Source organism: Rhinolophus hipposideros, assembly GCF_964194185.1.
Source record: "Rhinolophus hipposideros genome assembly, chromosome: 11".
In the NCBI taxonomy this organism is placed as follows: domain Eukaryota; kingdom Metazoa; phylum Chordata; class Mammalia; order Chiroptera; family Rhinolophidae; genus Rhinolophus; species Rhinolophus hipposideros.
This window is the reverse complement of record NC_138057.1, coordinates 73,129,398-73,147,431: the sequence shown is the minus strand read 5'-3', so window position 1 is coordinate 73,147,431 and position 18,034 is coordinate 73,129,398. Positions and strand designations below refer to the sequence as shown.

Genomic DNA, 18,034 nt, shown 5'->3' with positions numbered 1-18,034 from the left:
AGGCAGCCTGCAAAGCATGAGGTAAGATGCAGTTAGCACACGCGTCCGCCGCTGGGCACAGCTGGGGCAACGGGGAAATCCTCTTGTATGTAGTGCTTCTGACTCACCAAGTACTTCCGCTCAGAGGTGTCTGGGTAGGTGAAGGGAGCTACTGCTGACTGCGCGTTGGTGAGATGCCGACACTCCTTGAATGTGAACGGGAGACGGAGGGGTGTATGCTCGGGTGCAGTGAAGGACCACTGGGGCCTGGAGAGAGGCCCAACACAAGTGATGCGAGTGCCTGCACAGGTAGTTTGATTGAGCCCCAACAAGCCGTGGGGGCAGGTGAGGGTCACACACAGCTCAGAGGGGAAGGCGCCTGCCCACGGCCCCAGCTGCACGCAGCCTGCAGACACTGGTCCTCCGAGGACCGAGTCAGAAGTTGAGGGGCTGGGCGCTGCCCTGAGCATCGGGCAGGCACGTGGGAGGCGCCTGGTAGGAGAGCACTGGCATCGCAGGGAACTGGCCGCTGCCTGCTCGAGTGCGGGTGTCTTGACGTTGCTAGAATCAGGTGAGGGTTATGGAAGGAAGTCACCTGACAAGTTGTGCTTCGGAGGCACAGTGTTGGTCAGGCTCCCTCTCTTGTGTGAGATGTGGCCCCTGGATTTTGCTGCTTGGTCTGCCTCTTCTGGGGGCGCTCTCAGGTCTGACAGTAGGTGGGTCACTTCTGAGGTCTGAGGAGCACTCCTTGTGTTTTCTCGGGGTGCTTCTGGGCTGGGGGAGAAAGGACAAAGGCGTGCCTGGCCTGGATGGAGGGGGCCTGGCTGGGCGCCCTGTCCTGTGCCTGCGCCCTCACCGAGGTCCCTGTCAGTCGGGCCCGGGGCACCTCTGGAGCCTGAGGCCTTTGCCCGCAGCCGTCATCGGCTCAGTGCCATCTGTCTCACTTTCCTGCTTAGGGAAACATGGTCAGGGTTTTTTTTTGACTTTTAAATATTTCTGCTGTTCTGGGAAGTCAGAGTCTGTCTTTCTGTTCATAGAAGTGAATTAAGGATAGGGCTCGGTGCTTTGGGTAACGAAGGCGACTGTCTCTAAGAAGTCCCTTCTCCCTTGTAATTTAGAAAGTTGGTTCTACGTGTCTGGCCTCTTTCCCCCCTTTCCGGGCTGAGCACTGCTCCTCACAAACACCCCTTGGGCTTCAGCAGCTTTGCTCTGGAGCTTTGCTCAGTGACCCCGTGACTCGTTTCCTTGGTGCAGTCGTGTCCATCTCCAAGCCTCATGAGCAGATCTTCTCACCGATCCCCGTGCTGGGGCCCTGACCCCCGACGTCTTGATGATGGCCCCGTGTGATTCGGAATTTAGGTCCCGTCACTCTGTCACCCATGTGCCACCATTAGAAATATCCCTTTTCCTGATGGCGTCTCATGCACCAGCCCTGCGCTGTCAGGAAGGGTTCACAGAGCACCGCCTGTGCCCTGCTCAGCCTCCATCCTTGCGGTGGGCTCTGGGAGGTGGCTTAGCGCCTAGAAACTCCACGGGCGCCAAACTGCAGGCATCCTCAGGCCCCAAGTGGGGGCCCTCCCCTCTGCCCATCCGGGAATCAGGCCTGATTCCTGGCTCTGGCTGCCTTGTGAGCTGTCGCCACCCTCCAGACGGACTTCCTTTTCAGGGCCTTGAGGGGGCAAAGTGAAGGCGTGTTCCTCTTGTCTTCTAATGAGTCCTTCCTTGGGCAGACTTCAACTTTTCGCAGTGCTTATCGTGTTTTCCCCACAGGATCTCTGAACTCAGGCCTTTCACCAGGGACCCATCTGCGGGCCTGTCCCTTTGATCTCTGTTAGTGGCTGGTTGGGGGCCCAGCTACATCTTTAGAAGACAGGTCTCTTGTGCCCTAATCGGGGTGAGGGCACATCCAGGAATAGTGAGGCCGACGGCCCTGGTCCCAAGGGTGCTCGTGGCTGTGTGGGCCAGGAAAGGGGCTGGGTTCATCCTGTTAGGCCACAGCCCACGTGTGCCTCATCTCCCTGCTGAGTATTCCCGGAGAGGGGGGCCTGTAAGACTTGCTTCTCACCCACTGCAAGTAGAACTCTGTCTAGGAGGGAGGCAGCCCGTCTAGACCCCAAGCCCTGGGCTGCTGGAGGAGGTGGCCTGGAGAAGACCGAGTCTAGTTCCCTACGGCACGGTTTTGCATATGGCATTGGACTCCTGGCTGTATCTTACTCTCATTTTGGTTTCGTGATGGCCAAGGTAGTTTTTAGAAATCTATTTAAAATATCTATCTGTATCTATTTACTGTGTTTTTCTGAATACGCGAGTGTAAATAGTATAATTTGCAAAATCCTTGGCAATAACTTGTGTATTATGTTAAAAAACTTTGGAAACTGCGATCACCATGGATTGTCCTTCCCCTCGGGCAATGATTCCATGTAGAACTCTAACCTCGAACCCTTCAAGCAGCAGCCTGCATGTCTGGACTGTCACCAGTGCCTCGCCCAGGGATGACGCCTGGCCTTCCGCCACAGGGACTCGTGCCACCCCGACTCCCACAGGCAGCGCCCACACTGGGCACCTGCGCACTGACTGTTGGACTCTGCCATAGACTGACCCTCTTGTCTGGCTGCTGCAGTTTGTCTGTAATGCCCTGACATGTTGCATTTCCCCCATTTGGATGAATAAAAATAAAAGCTTCTGTCTTAAGCAGCAATGGGCTGAACTGTCCTGTGTGGACCTTCTCTGGTTCCGTGGTGGCTCTGACTGATGAAAGGGGTCAGGTGCACGGCCACTTTCCTGGCACTTAGGACTCTGGCTCAGGATATTCCCTTCATGCCAAGGGATGAGGGGCCACGGCCTCATTTCTCTTTATGGTCCTCTCTGCTAATGGTACAGAAAGTTTACACAAGCTGAAATTTGTAACCCAGCGCAGTGAGTGGTGAGCTGTGGGTGCTGGCCAGGGCTGTTCACACGACCTCACTCATCCTCCTCACACCTGTTCCCAGCATGGGCACTGCCCAGACATTACAGACCCCAACTCGAAGGCCCAGAGGTAAAGGGACATGCCCAGGAAGCAGAGCTTCCAAATGGCAGCAGCAGTTGGAATCCAAAGCTAAGCTCTTCCTACTGCTGCTCCCTCATCAGGTTCTGTGTCCTTGGAGCCCAAGACCTCAGTGCCACCCTCCACGTAAGCGGAGCCGTGGACAAAGGCACGGGTGTTTCTGCCTCACTTGGTAACTCAGGGCTCACCTTGTCCCTGCACCCCATCAGTGTGGATTTACAACTGGCTGAGAGAAGAGCCGGCCAGGCCCACTGTGCTCCCAGCCCATGCCCAGGCCGGCCCTGGGTGGGGAGCCAGGCCTTTTTGCTCTTGGGCCCGAGAGGAGATGGTGGTACGTGGTAGAAAAGACTGAAATCCCAGCTGTTGTGATCAAAGCTCACAAGCCTTTCATTCATCCTTATTTTCAAATCAGAACAACAGCACTTAGAGGGTGTTCTGACAACTGGAGGGAGAACGTGTGGGAAGAGTCCAGAACTTGACAGTAAGTAGCTGAGCAACCCCTAGGCGACAGCCACCGACCCCTCTGCACAGATAAGGGGAAGAACGCGGAAAGGTTCAGTGTCTCGCCAGTGAGGTGTCTTTCCATGGTGGCCTTGAACCCCGCGGTGAAGTGCTGAGCGCTTACACCCACCTGCTGCCTACGTGGCATCTTCTAGCGGCGGCCCAGCTGGTCACCGGGAGTTACCGACGTGGGCCGGGAACCTCTCCATGGCCGTTTCTTCACCTATACAACGGGCGGGGGAGGGTAGAGCGCTCAGCGCCCAGCCGCGCTCCTCTGCAGGAGGGCCTCGGCCTCCGTCGTCCCGCCCCCGCCCCCCGCGGTGAGTCGGGCGGGCGCCGAGAAGCACGCAGAGCCTGAGCAGCGCTGCGCTCGGGTGCTGGAATCATTCCGCGGACTGACGTGACGACACAGGCCCCGAGGGGCCCTGTCCCACCTCCTCACTCCCCCGGTCAGGTCAGCTGGTTTTCGCAGCGGCTCAGCTCCGAGCCAGCCGGGAGTGGTGTTCTCGGCTGCTTTTCAGCTCCGGCGGATTTTCGTTTTTTCACTGTCTCCCTGCTCATTGCTGCCACTGGGACTTGGTCAGCAGTCCTGGGGGACTTTTCAGCAGATGCCTCGTTTCCACTGTTGAGCTGTCTCCTTTCCCCTGAGTCACAAGGCTTAAGATCAGCTCCGTTTCGGCAGAGCCCGCGCGACAGTCCACTCCGCCTGCCATGTATTTCCACTGACCTTGTGAGCAGCCGTGGTCAGAACCAGGACCTGAGTTTCCCAGCGTGAAACATGAGCTTCCTTCCAGTTTCCTCCAAGCCTCTACCTGCCACCTCCCTTCGCAGCCAGGCTTCAAATCTACACTTGCTCCCCTCCCTCCTCGCACCCCACTGCACCCCACCCTGAGCACCAGCGACTGCCAGTCACCAAATCCAGGAGCCTTCGGTCCGGGTCCTGCCTCACCCGAGGGGACGCGGGCTCCTCCTGCCGTCTGCCTGCCTGGCAGCAGAGCCGCACTTCGAGCTCACGTCCTCTCTCCCGCTGGCACGGCAGTTGCTCGGCCTCCCTGAAGCCTGCTTACCCGTACATGCCCTGCGCAGTCTTACCCACTCTCCTGGCTTCAGCTTGCACGCCACAGCAGGGCTTCTCAACTCGGGGTGTCCACGAACATTTGCCAGTATCTGGAGACATGTTTGGTTGTGACAGCCGGTGGTGGGGTATGCTACTGACGTCTAGTAGAGGCCGGGAATGCTGCTGAACAGCTCTATTGCACAGGACGGTCCCCACGACAGACTTACTAATAGTGCCAAGGACCCGAAACCCTCTGGTGGAGATGGCCGCACAATTCCCAAGTTTAGGATGGGTACCTCCAGCCTCTATTTCCCAGACAATTTCAAATCCATACATTCAAAGCTCAATTTATCCTCCAAGCTGCTACCCCTTTCCTCCCCTTTCTCTCACCAAGTTGCACTGACTCTCCAGGAATTTTCCTCAAATCTGGCCTCCCTATGCTATCACCTCTCCTCAGACTCGAATCTTCTGAATTTTTCCTCCTAAAGGATGAACAAGGAAGCCGCCAAAACTGGCTGAACACTCCCGTGGTTCCTCTTGCCCTTCCTCTTCCTCGGTTTGGAGGGCCTCCGCCGGCTCACGGGCCTCGTCTCCCAGGGCTCTGCCTCAGTGGCCACAGTGCTAACAACACTTTCCCACCAGAGCGTTGTCTTGTCTCTGGATCCAGCAAATTCCCTCGTCGTCAGTGCGAAAAACTGTCACTACTACTTTGTGTCCCTTGCAGTTACACGTGCCCTCCTGCCCCCCCCCCCCCGCCCCCAGGATCCCATACGCCTGTTACAGCACTTAGCGTACAGTTGCAATTATCGTTAGTCTGGGTCTCCACATAACTAGGGGCCCACCACAGAGCAGGACCCCATCTATCTGTCACGTTGGCCTGTGCCCCGAGGCGGACTGGTCCGTGGACCTTTGTCTGGGCCTGAGTACAGAGTGCAGGGGTGGGCATTTGTGCTGAGCCCCCTTGGGACTGGAAAAGCCTAGAAGAGCTGTCCTGGACTCTTGCCCTACTGGCCAGGAATGGGGACCCTAGAAATACCGCCCACCAGCCTGTGAAGGGCAAAGGGAGCCCCTGCCACAGCCCAGACCCCTTGGTAGGCACTGGGCCAGCTTTAGGGTGGGCTCACCACCTTCTTCGTGGCCAGCACCTCAACCCACTGGCATCCACAGGCTGGGTGTAGAGGGGGTCCCGGAGGGCAGGTCGAGAAGAGGGGAACCATAGGGTTGGGAAGCACTGCTCTTCTTCCTGCTGCAGAGAAGGGGGCAGCCTCATCCCCATGTGCAGGGCTCTGGGAGGACCAGTGAGCAGAACGGGCCACCACTTCCAGGTCTAGCAGACGGGACCGACCCCCCCGCACTGGCACTGCCTTCTGCGCTCTAGCGGCTTCCCCTGCACCTTCACTTTTGGGGCCCGAGTTCCCTCTCTCAGCTCTGCCTGCTGAGATCTTTTGTCATTTAAGGCCTAACTGTCCCCTTCCCTCTCCTTTGCGATTTCCCTAAGCCTCAAAACAAGTGCCTCACCGCTGTGGCCGCAGCACTTTATTTCTCCGAGCGGGGAGTGCTCACGAGGGAGGCGCAGGCAGCAGCCGCGCAGGGCAGAGAACCGTGTGTGTCGCACCGCACGCGGCCGTACCAAGTGTCTGGGTGGCTGGAGGTGCTTACACACGGATCTGAGGCACGCAGGATGGTCGTCTCTGGCTGCTTGTGGGAGGGGCAGGAGCACATAATGATTAAACTGGTTCTTACAAGCAATGCTGTTTGTACCAAAATATTTAATGAATATGCTGTTAAAATAAAACCAACAGAAGAAAGAGCAATACAATTTTACTGGTTTATATTTCAGTTCATAAAGTTAACACACTGGAACTACCCTAGCACAATGCCCACACACCTCGTTTCAGATGGGCTTACAGCTGGTTTGGTAACTGAACAAGAAAGACACAGAGTGGTAGAGGGGGTGGTCGGGGGGTGGGGGCTGCCACCTGTTACCCCCTTATCACAGACGACCTCAGCCAGTGTCAGAACAGCCAATGGAAAAAGATGCAAAACAACCCCAGTGTCTTATATACAAACCAGTGCCTCAAGACCAGCTACCTCCACACGGCACACGGAGAGGACATGGAACCATCTGCAAGACAGCCTGTCAGCGTATCACCATATAAATTAAAAGTCCAAGGGTTTTTTCTTTTTTTTTTTTAAAGGTGCTAAAAGCCCCATTCCGTAGTTTTGGAGTAAGAACTTGCAGCCCATCAGAACAGCAAGGTTTGCACCCAGCCACACTCCAGGGAGGGCCCAGCCAGCAGGATAGGGTCTCGCTCGGCATGTGTGTCCTACACACACTCACATGTACATAAACACACCCCGCTCACTGTCTTTCTCACTTAGACAACCTGTCGTGCAAAACACCGGGAGTCTGGAAGTGAGGGGGTCTTCACAGCTCTCGTCATGCCAGGAGGAGAGCAGAACCCAACAAGCCTTGAGTGAAATTAAGTGCCCAGATAACCACAGTCCTGTTCTGGGTTAAACACTGTCATTTGGGGGCATGTGGGAAAGATATTTACACGCGCACGCGCGCGGACATGACACATTGAGCAAAGTAAGACTTGTCCATGTGACGACTGCTCCAGTCTCAGTCGAGTCACCCTCCCCCGTCCTGTGAAGTCATTTTGGCAGCTAACACTAAGAAACAAGAGGAACTAGGAGAGTTGCATAGAATTGATCCGAAACGTGAATAATGTCAAACCAAAAACCTGTGCATCATAGTTTAACAAAACTAGGTGGCTTCAATGACAACCATGAAACCCTCCTATTTAAAACAAAGTGCTTCTCCGTATCTACCTGAAGGACCCCCTGCTGGCACTGAAATAGGAATTACGAGTTACTGATGCCCCACCCCACCCCAATATATATATATATAATATGTATATTTAAAAAAAGATTAAAGGTTTAGAAAAAAACCAACAGCCTGGAAGGACCCCCCAACTCTGGTGTCCCCTCAGCCAGTGGGCTGGGTGAGGCGCGGCCCTGCACTGGGAAGGGCCTGGCGGCAGCCACGCAGTGACTGTAGAGTGCGTCCGGAGCAGCTGCTGGGCTAGCGAGCCTGTTAGTGTCAGTAGTTAGGAGAGCCTTACCCCAGAGGCTGCCCGCTCATGAGCTCTGGTCCAATGACCTACCAATAGCTTCTATGAATCCGACTTAGGTACAGTCTGGTCCTGGGACATGTCACAGAATCACACATCTGGCCAAAGAAGGCAACGAAAGGTGTCGTGCTTTCTGAAGGTGTCTGGAGGCAGCAGCGGCTCTCAGCATGTCTCTTTCCCTTGCACCCCGGTTGCGGTCTTTATGGAGCTCAGCGTGCGGTTAAACCACGTCTTCTTGGCTGCCTGCACCTCGTTTAGCGCGAGGCCCAAATGGTGCTCCAAGTCCTGCAAGAGGGACAACGTACGTGAGGGCGCTGGATCCTGTGTCAATGACGCTGCCTCCCCAGAGCTGAGCCGAGACCAGAATTCAGTCCACCCTCCCACCCCCACCCCGGCTCAAATTGGCACAGAAAGATCTGGGCTGCCTAAGCTGTGGGATCTTTGTCAGTTAGACCTCATTTCCTGCCTAGTCTGTGTATTACAGCCGCCTCCTGAATGAGCGTCTCTCTCTGTTGCCCACCCCCTGCACACCGGGTAGACAGAGCTATGCTCTAGTTAAGACTCCATCACTCATTTCCAGAAGTCGAGACTCCCTAGCAAGGCACCTGAGAGGCTTCAGTGTGGCCCACAGACTCTTCTGGCTCAGCGCCCACTCCCCCCGCCCCCGCTCCCTGACGCTCCTCACTGGGCAAGCCCTCCCCTCCCTCTGTGCCCAGCATGCCAACTCCCACCCCCCAGGAACGCTCACTGTTTTTCCTCCTCTGTGGCTGTGACCCCTGTTAATTCTGACCACAGCTCAGACACTGCTGCCTTGGCGACGCCTTTCCTGCCTGTCCTGCACCGTCACACAAGCCATGTCTTAAGCTTTGCAGCCCCAGCACCTAGAACGGCCTGGCAGTCAGATGCCAGTGAGTATGTGCGAGGTAAGAAGCTTTACTCCTGAACTCGGTTCCACCTTCAGTCAGAGCTTACTGCCTACCTGTGCTCAGTATTGGTGCTGACGGAACTAGCCAAGCAGTGAAGAGGAGCAAAATAAGCCCCAATTTCATCAGGAATGGAGGATCAGATCATCAGGTGGTAGTCCAAAGTCACAAAGCTACGGCAGTTAAGTGATCAGAGCTGGGACATGCACGCGGGCATTTATGACGCCCTCAGACTGGGCTCAATCCTTTCTGTGTATCGTGTCTTTAGTCCTCAGGGCAAACTATGAGACAGGGACCCTCATCATTTCCACTTGCAGAAGAGGAACCTGAAGTGTAAAGAGGTTACTAACTAACCAAGGTCAAAGAATTTGATGGTGCAGCTGGGATTTCAAAGCATGTGTTTTCTGCTCCACCAAAAAGATTCTAAGCTTGATGGATAACTCATTATGAGAAAGTCCAATCCTTAGGATAGGCCAAATACTAATTAAACATGCACTGGTAAATAACAAGTTATGGGCTTCTTCCTGTGGGGATTATGGTCAAAGTTTAAAAGGGAGAAGAATTCCAAACCGCAGAGATCACGCCTGGGCTTCCAGCCCACACCAGGCAATCCCTCCCCCGTGGGTCCTGGCGGCTGTGGCTCTTACCTGTATCTTACACTCAGCTTCCACCAGCTGCAGCTTGGTCTGTGCCAGTTCTAGCTCCATCTCTCTCAGCTGGTTCTTGAGCGTCTCCTTCTCTTCATCTGTGTCCTCATCTAAAACGTCCTTAGCTGAGCTGATGCCCTTTACACGCCCTTCTTTGTTGAAAAATTCGCGGCAGCGCTCACAGTCATCCACTTTTTGCTGAAATTGAATGTCAGAAGTGAAGAGACAAACAGGAGAAACTGGCCTGTTAGGAAGGTGTGAGCATCTCCTTCCTGGGGGGCCAAGAGAAGGTTTCTCAGTTGAGCACTACAGCTTCTGAAAATCTACCTTCTCTTTGTAAACTGGCAGACGGCCTATTGGAAAAGCCAGCTGGTATTTCATAGTGAAAACAAGAAAAATATTCTTGTGTCTTGATCCAGTAATTTCCCATCTGGGAACCTCAGCTAAAACAATGAAGAAGCGGTGACTAGATAAGATTTATGCACAAGGATTTTCACTGCAGAATTAGAGGTAAGGAAAAAAGGGAAGGGATAAGCTATCCAACACCTGGGAGAAATTCAATACACTGTGGAAGAAGCCTCTAAAAAGTTCTTGAGCAATTTTTCACAATACGGTAAAATGGTTAAATGATGGGTGAACTAAGACAGAAAAATGTATATACATAGTATGGTTACAAATATATACTGTATTTCATCAAAGTAAGATGACTGTAAGAAACACCATGTTTTTCTTCTACGAAAGTATTCTGCCAGTTAAACCACAAGAAGCCATCAGTTATAGAACATGTCTTAATTTCAGAGACGTGAATATGAAAAAAATTCGTATCTTAGAATGAATGAAATTCTGTATGCTAAACACAGAGCAGAGCCTGAAAGACTAGACACCAAAGTGCTAAGTTAATCGAGGTGTTATCTGTGGATAGTAACCTTGTAAGGGTTTCTTTTCTTATTCTCATTTTCCAAATTTTCTGCAATAACTTTTAGTTTTAGAAACACAAAATAAATTGTATTTAAAAAATAGATACTGCTGGTTAAACAGTAGTTTCGATGGGGGCCGGGTATCATTTTGCTCCAGGTAAAATGTTGTTTTGGGCAAACATGGCCCAGCACAGAATTCTCCCACGATCCTGTCCACTGAGTTGTAAATATGTTAGAAAAGCATATTTCAGTAAATTACTCATCTTTATACTAAAATTTGATAAGTATGCTATTACAGGTACAGCTTAAAGAAAGAAAGCACCAAGTTACAAAAGCCCCCCAACTGGCAACAACATATTAAAAATTCAAGTCCTCACTGCAGTACTTGGATCTGTTATGACAGCAGAAGGAACTGAGCTCAGAGGGGGAGTGTCGCCATTCTACACAACATGGTAGGGAGTGACAAATCAACCCCGTGGTCCTGACCTGTGACCCCTACCACCTGGGCCAAATCTGTGCTCACACCACTCACTTCCCACACTGATGACAACCTGGGAATCGTGTGGCGCTTGCTTTGCTTTTTTACAGTCAAGCCCAAGAAGGATGTTATACAAATCTATAAGGCCAAGGGACACTTGTGTTTGAGACCTAAAGCCAGAGCTCCTCTGGTCTCATCTGTACTCCTGTCCAGAGGAAACAGGCGCACCATCAGTTGTCAGGTACTGAGCCAGGCTGCGTCAGGCACCCCAGCAGGTACTTGTCCGAGTCTCTCACTTCTGAGATCAAGTAAACTACCCCCCCCAGCCACAGACTGAGCGATGAGACAGACTGAGATGGTATAAACTTCTTTGGTAAAGGGAAGACTTACCCGAATTTTCTCAATTTCCACTTTATTAGCTGTCTGCTGCTTCTCTAATCTTTCACTCAACTGAGAACAAATCTAAAGAAACAAACATAACATCAAATGGCAATGTCTTGAGCAATGTTACCACCTGCGTCCTTACGGCTGGGGACGAATTCTCCAGTGGCACGGGACTACGCTAGGCGGAATGGAGACAGCCCCCAACACGCTGCCAAAGCTCGGGAGGGGATGTGAGCTGATGAGCACAGGCAGGTTCCTGTCTGTGCCACATCTGCAGGCACTGGCCTGGACTTGCAGGGACCTGTCAGTGCCACATTCGGTGGCCAGTGGTTTACTAAACACCTGCCAGACTCATGAGCCAGTGTGAGATCCCAGTATAGGAAGAGACAAGACCAATTCAGTTATGTTCTTAAAATGCAACCAGCCCGGGAGAGAACTGGTCTGCCCCAGACCACACGTGACACTGGCCATAACTCAAGTCTGAAATGCTCCCAAGAACAGCATGTGTTCAGTCCTTAAGTGCCCACTGCAGAATTAGAGGTAAGGAAAAAAGGGAAGGGATAAACCATCCAACACCTGGGAGAAATTCAATACACTGTGGAAGAAGCCTCTAAAAAGTTCTTGAGGAATTTTTCACAATACGGTAAAATGGTTAAATGATGGGTGAACTAAGACAGAAAAATGTATATATATAGAATGATTACAAATATATACTGTATTTCATCAAAGTAAGATGACTGTAAGAAACACCATGTTTTTCTTCTAAGAAAGTATTCTGCCAGTTAAACCAAAAAAAGCCATAGGCTGGGCACGTGCCGGCGCTCTGCCAACACGATCTGAGGGACTCCTCACAGCAGGTCTCCGAGGCAGCGCTTAGCTCCCTGATTTTACAGCTGAGGAGCTGCGAGGTAACCTGTCCAGTGCAGTGGAGGGACTCAGTGCCGATGGCAGAGCGGGAAAGCGCTTGGGTGTGGCGGGGACACATTTCATCCAGGAAGGCATGGTGTCCAGAGAACACGGCCCAATTCCAGGGTGCACGGACCCACCTGCTTGTAGTCACCGATGATAGAACTGTTTTTTTTAATCTCCGATTCTGCCTTGTCGAGTTCCCGCCGACACATTTCTTTTAACTACACAGGAACAAAGCAGAAGTGAACGTGTGAGGGAAGCGGGAAGGCAGCTCTGGCACGAGCTCCCATGAAGTGCCTGGCCTGACTCTAGGAGGCTCTAGTTCATCTCCTCCTTCCTTCCCTCTTGGGAGTACTAAGCGCATCTTGATGCCAAGAGAGGGAGGAAGTCAAACGTTCCCCAAACACCAAACCCCACTTCAGACTGGGCCCAGCCTGTGGGCCTGAGCTCAGAAGGCAGCACAAACCTCGCAGATGGAGGAGGCAGCAGAGGACGGCGGCCTCCTCATACCACAGGTTTGTCTTCCACCTCAGGCCCTGCTGAGACCAGAGGGAGTTTACATTTATGGAAAAGTGGGGCGGGGGCTGCTCGCTCCAAAGCAACCAAAGCTCTTCTGTGGCCCTGGCAGGTCTGCACACCCAGTGACTAGAGCTGGCTCTGCACAGCCTTCCAGGGTTTGCTCTGTGTGGGAGATGGCAGTGGACAGGGAGGGGAAGAGCCAGACATTTGAGGATGTCTGCTTTCCTTCTGCAGAAACGCTAACCCTATTCTTTGCCAACTCAGATGCTGACACACAGGAATTTCTCCTGCCCCAGTGAAAGATGGGCTTTGCCCTGCATATCCTCCTACGCTTTAATTAGTATTAAGAACCATTACGCTTTACACAGTAAATAAAAAAGGTCTTTGGAGAGAAACTGAAGCCAGCTGTCTCCAGGTTCTCCAGTGCCAGCAGGAAACCCCCCGCGGAACTCCCAACTACCAAGTGCTTGCAAGACACACAGGGATATGGGGGAGGGGGGATGAAGCACCCCTTACCTGAGCTGACTCTTCTTCCAGCCGTCTTTTCTCTTCTTCTGCGTCAATCAATTTCTGTTTGGTCATAAGCAGCTCCTTATTCAGTGCATCTGCCTTTTCCTCAGCCTGAAACATTTAAGAGACGCTGCTACAGAACAAGAATTGAAAACTGGAAGGGGTTTGAATCACCCAGCACAACCCAATTTTAAGATGACGGGGAAACTGACCTGGAGAGGGAAATGACATGCCCAAGGTCACCCTGAGACTAGACTCGTGCAGAAGTGCCTGGCACAGAGGTAGTGCAGGGCAGTGCTCAGGAGTGCAGCCTTTGGCATCACAGAGCTCAGTTCCCATTCCTCCCTGACTACACGCCACTTGGACATGTCACTGAGATCCTGTCTGAGCGTCAGGCTCTTCATCTGAGGGGTAAAGCATGGAGAAGATTCAGCAGTGCCCAGCACATAGCACGCATGCACTAAGGGATAGCTGTCACTGTCATTAATAGTAATAAATCCCGGTTTCTTCCTCCAAAATCCCAGTATTTCCTCTGTTTCATCAAACAAGTTCTGCATTTCATTCTCCTGTCACCTGATAAAGGAGGCCACCCCTTTCCTAGTGTTCTTTTTTTATTATTGGAAATGGCCACCCTCTACCCCTGTTTTTTTCCTAAAACATGTAAAGGTCTGGAGGGGAGATCTATGGGTCCAAGTGAAAATGATGTAAGTCCCTGACACTGGACATTCCCAGGATAAGTGAAGAAGAATGACAGCAGCACGTTAGAGGACAGTCAGGGCAATGGGTGGAAGCTCCGAGTTCAGAGCACTAGGCTCCTTACACACAACTTTGCTGACAATGGGCGAACAGCATCTCTGACGTCCCCTAGCTAGCGAGAGCAGCGCAACAGCCCCTGCGCTCTCCTCTACACCACACTTCTGATGCATCTTCTTTGGAAGAAACAGGTTCCAGAGGCGTGGGCCTTAAATGGAGAACTGAGAATGGCATGATATGACAACTGAAAAGGCCACTAATTACTAACAAACTACATGCATGCACGTAAATGGGGTCTTAGAGTTAAGGCCTGTCCTTTCTGGGGAGTGGCTTGTCATCTTCTCTAGCTCAAACCCAAGGAGCAATCAAAAGGGAAATGAGAAACACAGAGGAAGTAAGTAGGAAAGAAATAAGGACCATGAAGTCCTGTTAAAGATTCAGTTTTACTTTAATCAACAGAACCACCTATTGCCTCTCCCTTCTCGGCCTTGTACTGGCAGTACTTTGGAATCTGTGGCACATACTTACACTCCCTCGTTTACTCATCACCACTACCACGTTCAGTAATGATTAACACTAAGACTGACTGGAAGAGGGATGGGCCGGCCAGGTCATGAACTCTTCTAACCCCGTCTTCCCTGCCCACCGTGACCCCCCCCCCCATCGAGAAGAAAGTTAGGTAGGGAGGGCATTTCCTCAAGCTGTCACAATGCATGCCCAAACCAGGTGGATTCCCCAACCAGGTGGCCCGATACTAAGCCCAGCACAAGAGTTGACTCAACACCGTGCCCATGGGAAGGTGCAGGGACTGCTGTTCTGAGCCAGCCAGGGTCCTCTCGGGGCACCACACTCACTGCGCAGTCCCTCCAGTTACAGAAGCACACGAGGAGAGAAGGTCCGGTGATGATAAGCATAAATCCAGACTTCTACTTCTCGTCACGAAGGACGAATTGGGACCAGATTCACCCTAACACTCTAAACCAAAAAGTGGGCAAAATATACGAAACTACTGTTCTCAGACACGGAAAACAATAAATACAGAACTGTGGTTCCTGGGAGAAAAAGAACACACAAGGTGAGTCCTACCACCACCTGGAGGTTCATGCCTAGAGGTTCATGCCAGACCAAGGAGCAGGGTGGGGGTTCCAATCACAGCACGCCTCAAGGGGCGAAGGAGACAGAGCAGCTGAGGCAGCTGGAAGCCATGGGGCAGAGCTCTGGAGATGAAGAGCTCTGGAACAGCCACTCAGGCAATGGAGGTGATAAAATGAAATCACAAAAACACCCAATTAAACCAAAGAAGGCAGAAAAGGGGTGGGGGGAAGGAAGAGAACAAAAATGCAAATACAACACAGAAAGAACAAATAGCAAGGCGGTAAACTTAAATCCACCATATAAATAATTACACTAAATGTAACTGGTCTAAACATTCCAAGTAAAAGGAGATTATCAGATTGAATTTAAAAAGCAAGACCCAACTATATGCTGGATACAAAGAAAACCATTTCAAATATAAAGATACGGGTATGTTAAAAAAGTAAAAGGATATATACCATGTAATACCATGAAAGTGGGATTATATTGATTATCAGACAAAGAAGATTTCACAACAAAGTGTTGCCAGGGACAGAGAGGAACATTTCCTAATAATAAAGGAGTCACTCCTTTAAGAAGGTGTAATAATCAGAAACATATGCATAAATTCAAACTGGGAAAAACATAACTGAAAGGAGAAACAGATAAATGCACAATTTGAGACTTTCTCACTGCTCTCTCAGAAAGTGACAGAACAGCAGAGAGAAAACCAGGACGTCTGTGGACAATCTGAACAGCACTCAACCAAGGGGACTGAACTGACATTTATAGAGTGCTGCACCCACAACAATACCACACACACATTTTCCAGGTGCATTTGGGATATTCACCCAAATTGTCCAGATGGTAGACCTTAAAATACGCGTAAGTATATTTAAAAATGATTAGAATCAGAAAAGATATGTACTTTGATCACAATTGAAATAGAAATCAACAACAGAAAAATTTCTAGAAAAATCCCTAATAGTTGAAAATTAAACAATGCATTACTAATTAACTCACAGTTCAAAGAATAAATCAGAGAAACTAAATGAAAATAAAAACACAGCATATCAGAATGTATGGGATGCAGCTGAAATAGTGATTGAGGGAGATTTATAACTTCAAATGTTCATTTTAGAAAAGAATGGTTCACTTTCAATGGTGAAGCTTCCTTCTTAAGAAGCTAAAAAAAAAGAGCAAATTAAACTAAAAGAAAAGTAGAAGGAAGTAAAAAACAAAACAAAACAGAAATCAATGAATCAAAACAGAGAGAGAAAAAAATCAATGAAATCAAAAGCTGGGTTTTGGAGAGAGCAACACAACTGATAAATTTGTACTTACTTAGAAGGAGAAAAGGGAAAAGACACAAATTATCAGGAATGAAAGAGAGGACATCTCAACAGATTCTTGGAACATTAAAAGAATAAGGAAACATCAATGACTTTATGCCCATATGTTTGACAACTAAAACAAAATGGGTAAATTACTTTAAAGACACAAATTATCGAAATGGACATATGAAGAATTAGAAAATTTGAACAGCTCCATATCTGAAAATAAATTTATTGAATGTATTTTAGCAGGAAATTATTCATAATTAAATAATTTCCTGCTAAGAAAATTCCAGGCCCACGTGGCCTCAACTGAGAATTAAATCAAAGATTTAATCAAGAAACAATCTTACATAAAGTACTTAAGAAAACAGGAATAATACCAAGTTCATCTTTGAAGGCTAGCATTACCTCAAAACCAGACAAAAACATTAAAGGCAATCCAATATTCCACATAAACATAAATATCTTTAATACAAATAAAAATCTTAATGAAACATAGAAACTGCAAGTTTCCTAGGAATGCAAGGTTGGTTTACATAGGAAAATCAATGTATTTTACCCTATTAACAGAATTAGGAGAAATAGCAAATAGTCACCGCAAGAGATGCATGAAGAGCATTGACAAAATTCAACATCCATTCATGACAAAAGCTTTCAGCGAACAGGAAGAAAGGAAAACCTCCTCGACCTGATCCAGGCAAAACCTACAGCTGACATTTGGGACAGGCAGCAAGGTCCATGCCCCACCAACACTGTCCTGAGGGTCCCTCCCAGTCAGTACCGAAAGGCAAGGGGGAAAGTCATAAAGACTTGAAAGGAAGTCAAACTCTCTATTTAGAAATGATAGGATCGTGTCTGTGGAGAAATCCTAAAAAACAAACAAAAAGCCTACTAGAATCATAAACAAACTTAGCCAGGTCACAGGATACAAGCTCATGTCATCAACTGTATTTCCAGAAACCAGCAATAAACAACTGGAAAATGCAATTAAAAAACAAAAGGCTTATAACAGATTAAAATATATGCAAACCTATGACCCGAAAAGTAAAAAACAATGCTAAAACTGAAAAAGACCTACATAAATGGAAATTAGAACACATTCATGGATTGGAAGGTTCAATTATTGTTCAGATGTTAATTCTCCCAAAGCTGATTTACAGATTCAATGTAACCACACTCAAAAATCCAGAAGGCTTATTTCTAGAAGTTGACAAACCAAACTCTACTATTTATATAGAAATGTAAATGACTTAGAATAGCCAAACTATTTTTTAGAAAGAACAACAAAGTTGGGGGCCTCAGATGACCTGATTTTAAGACAGTGTGGGGTTAGCATAAGGGCACACGCATAGATCAACGGAGTAATAGAGAATCTAGGAGACCCACACATAAAGAGTCAACTGATTCAAGAGGCCAAAGTAATTCAGTGGGCAAAGGTTAGCAATCTGCTCCAGGTCAGAGAACTAGCATGCAGAGGAGCCCGTATTCAGAGCTGGGCAGGTGGGCTCTGACTTGGCTTCCTTCGCTCTCCCAGGACAGTCTTACTGCAGAGTAACCACGCCAGCAGGGACTCCGACATGCTCCTGCCAAGTGCTGTGTCAGAGGCCTTGTGTCAGCCTTCAGCACCAATGTCAGGTCCGGGCACTACTCCCATCTCACACAGGAGAAAGCTTGGTTGGGGTCACCTAGGGACTCCGTGCCTGACCGGGAATTTCTCCATAGCTGCTGTGTGACCGTAAGAAAAGTGACAAGTGAGGAATAACAAAAGTGATGTAAAATCAATTGGAAATACCAAGAGGGGTCTGGAAATTCTATAAGCCACATACCAGAGCTTTTCTCTGGGATGCAGAAAGGGAAGAACTG

The 18,034-nt window shown here is 49.7% G+C and overlaps 1 protein-coding gene across 6 annotated transcripts in view; it reads right to left on the bottom strand.

The window, feature by feature from the left end:
* Nucleotides 1-6,330: 6,330 nt before the first annotated feature.
* The window catches only part of RABGAP1 (RAB GTPase activating protein 1), a 149,256-nt gene continuing 137,552 nt past the window's right edge, over nt 6,331-18,034 (bottom strand). For all 6 annotated transcript variants that reach the window (XM_081067053.1, XM_081067052.1, XM_081067051.1 and 3 more), the window contains 5 exons: nt 13,014-13,118; nt 12,116-12,199; nt 11,076-11,147; nt 9,291-9,488; nt 6,331-8,005 (listed from right to left, as the gene is read on the bottom strand). In XM_081067053.1, the coding sequence (XP_080923179.1) occupies nt 7,883-8,005; nt 9,291-9,488; nt 11,076-11,147; nt 12,116-12,199; nt 13,014-13,118 (582 nt within the window). In that variant the 3' untranslated portion in view covers nt 6,331-7,882. The remainder of the gene's footprint in view (nt 8,006-9,290; nt 9,489-11,075; nt 11,148-12,115; nt 12,200-13,013; nt 13,119-18,034) is intronic.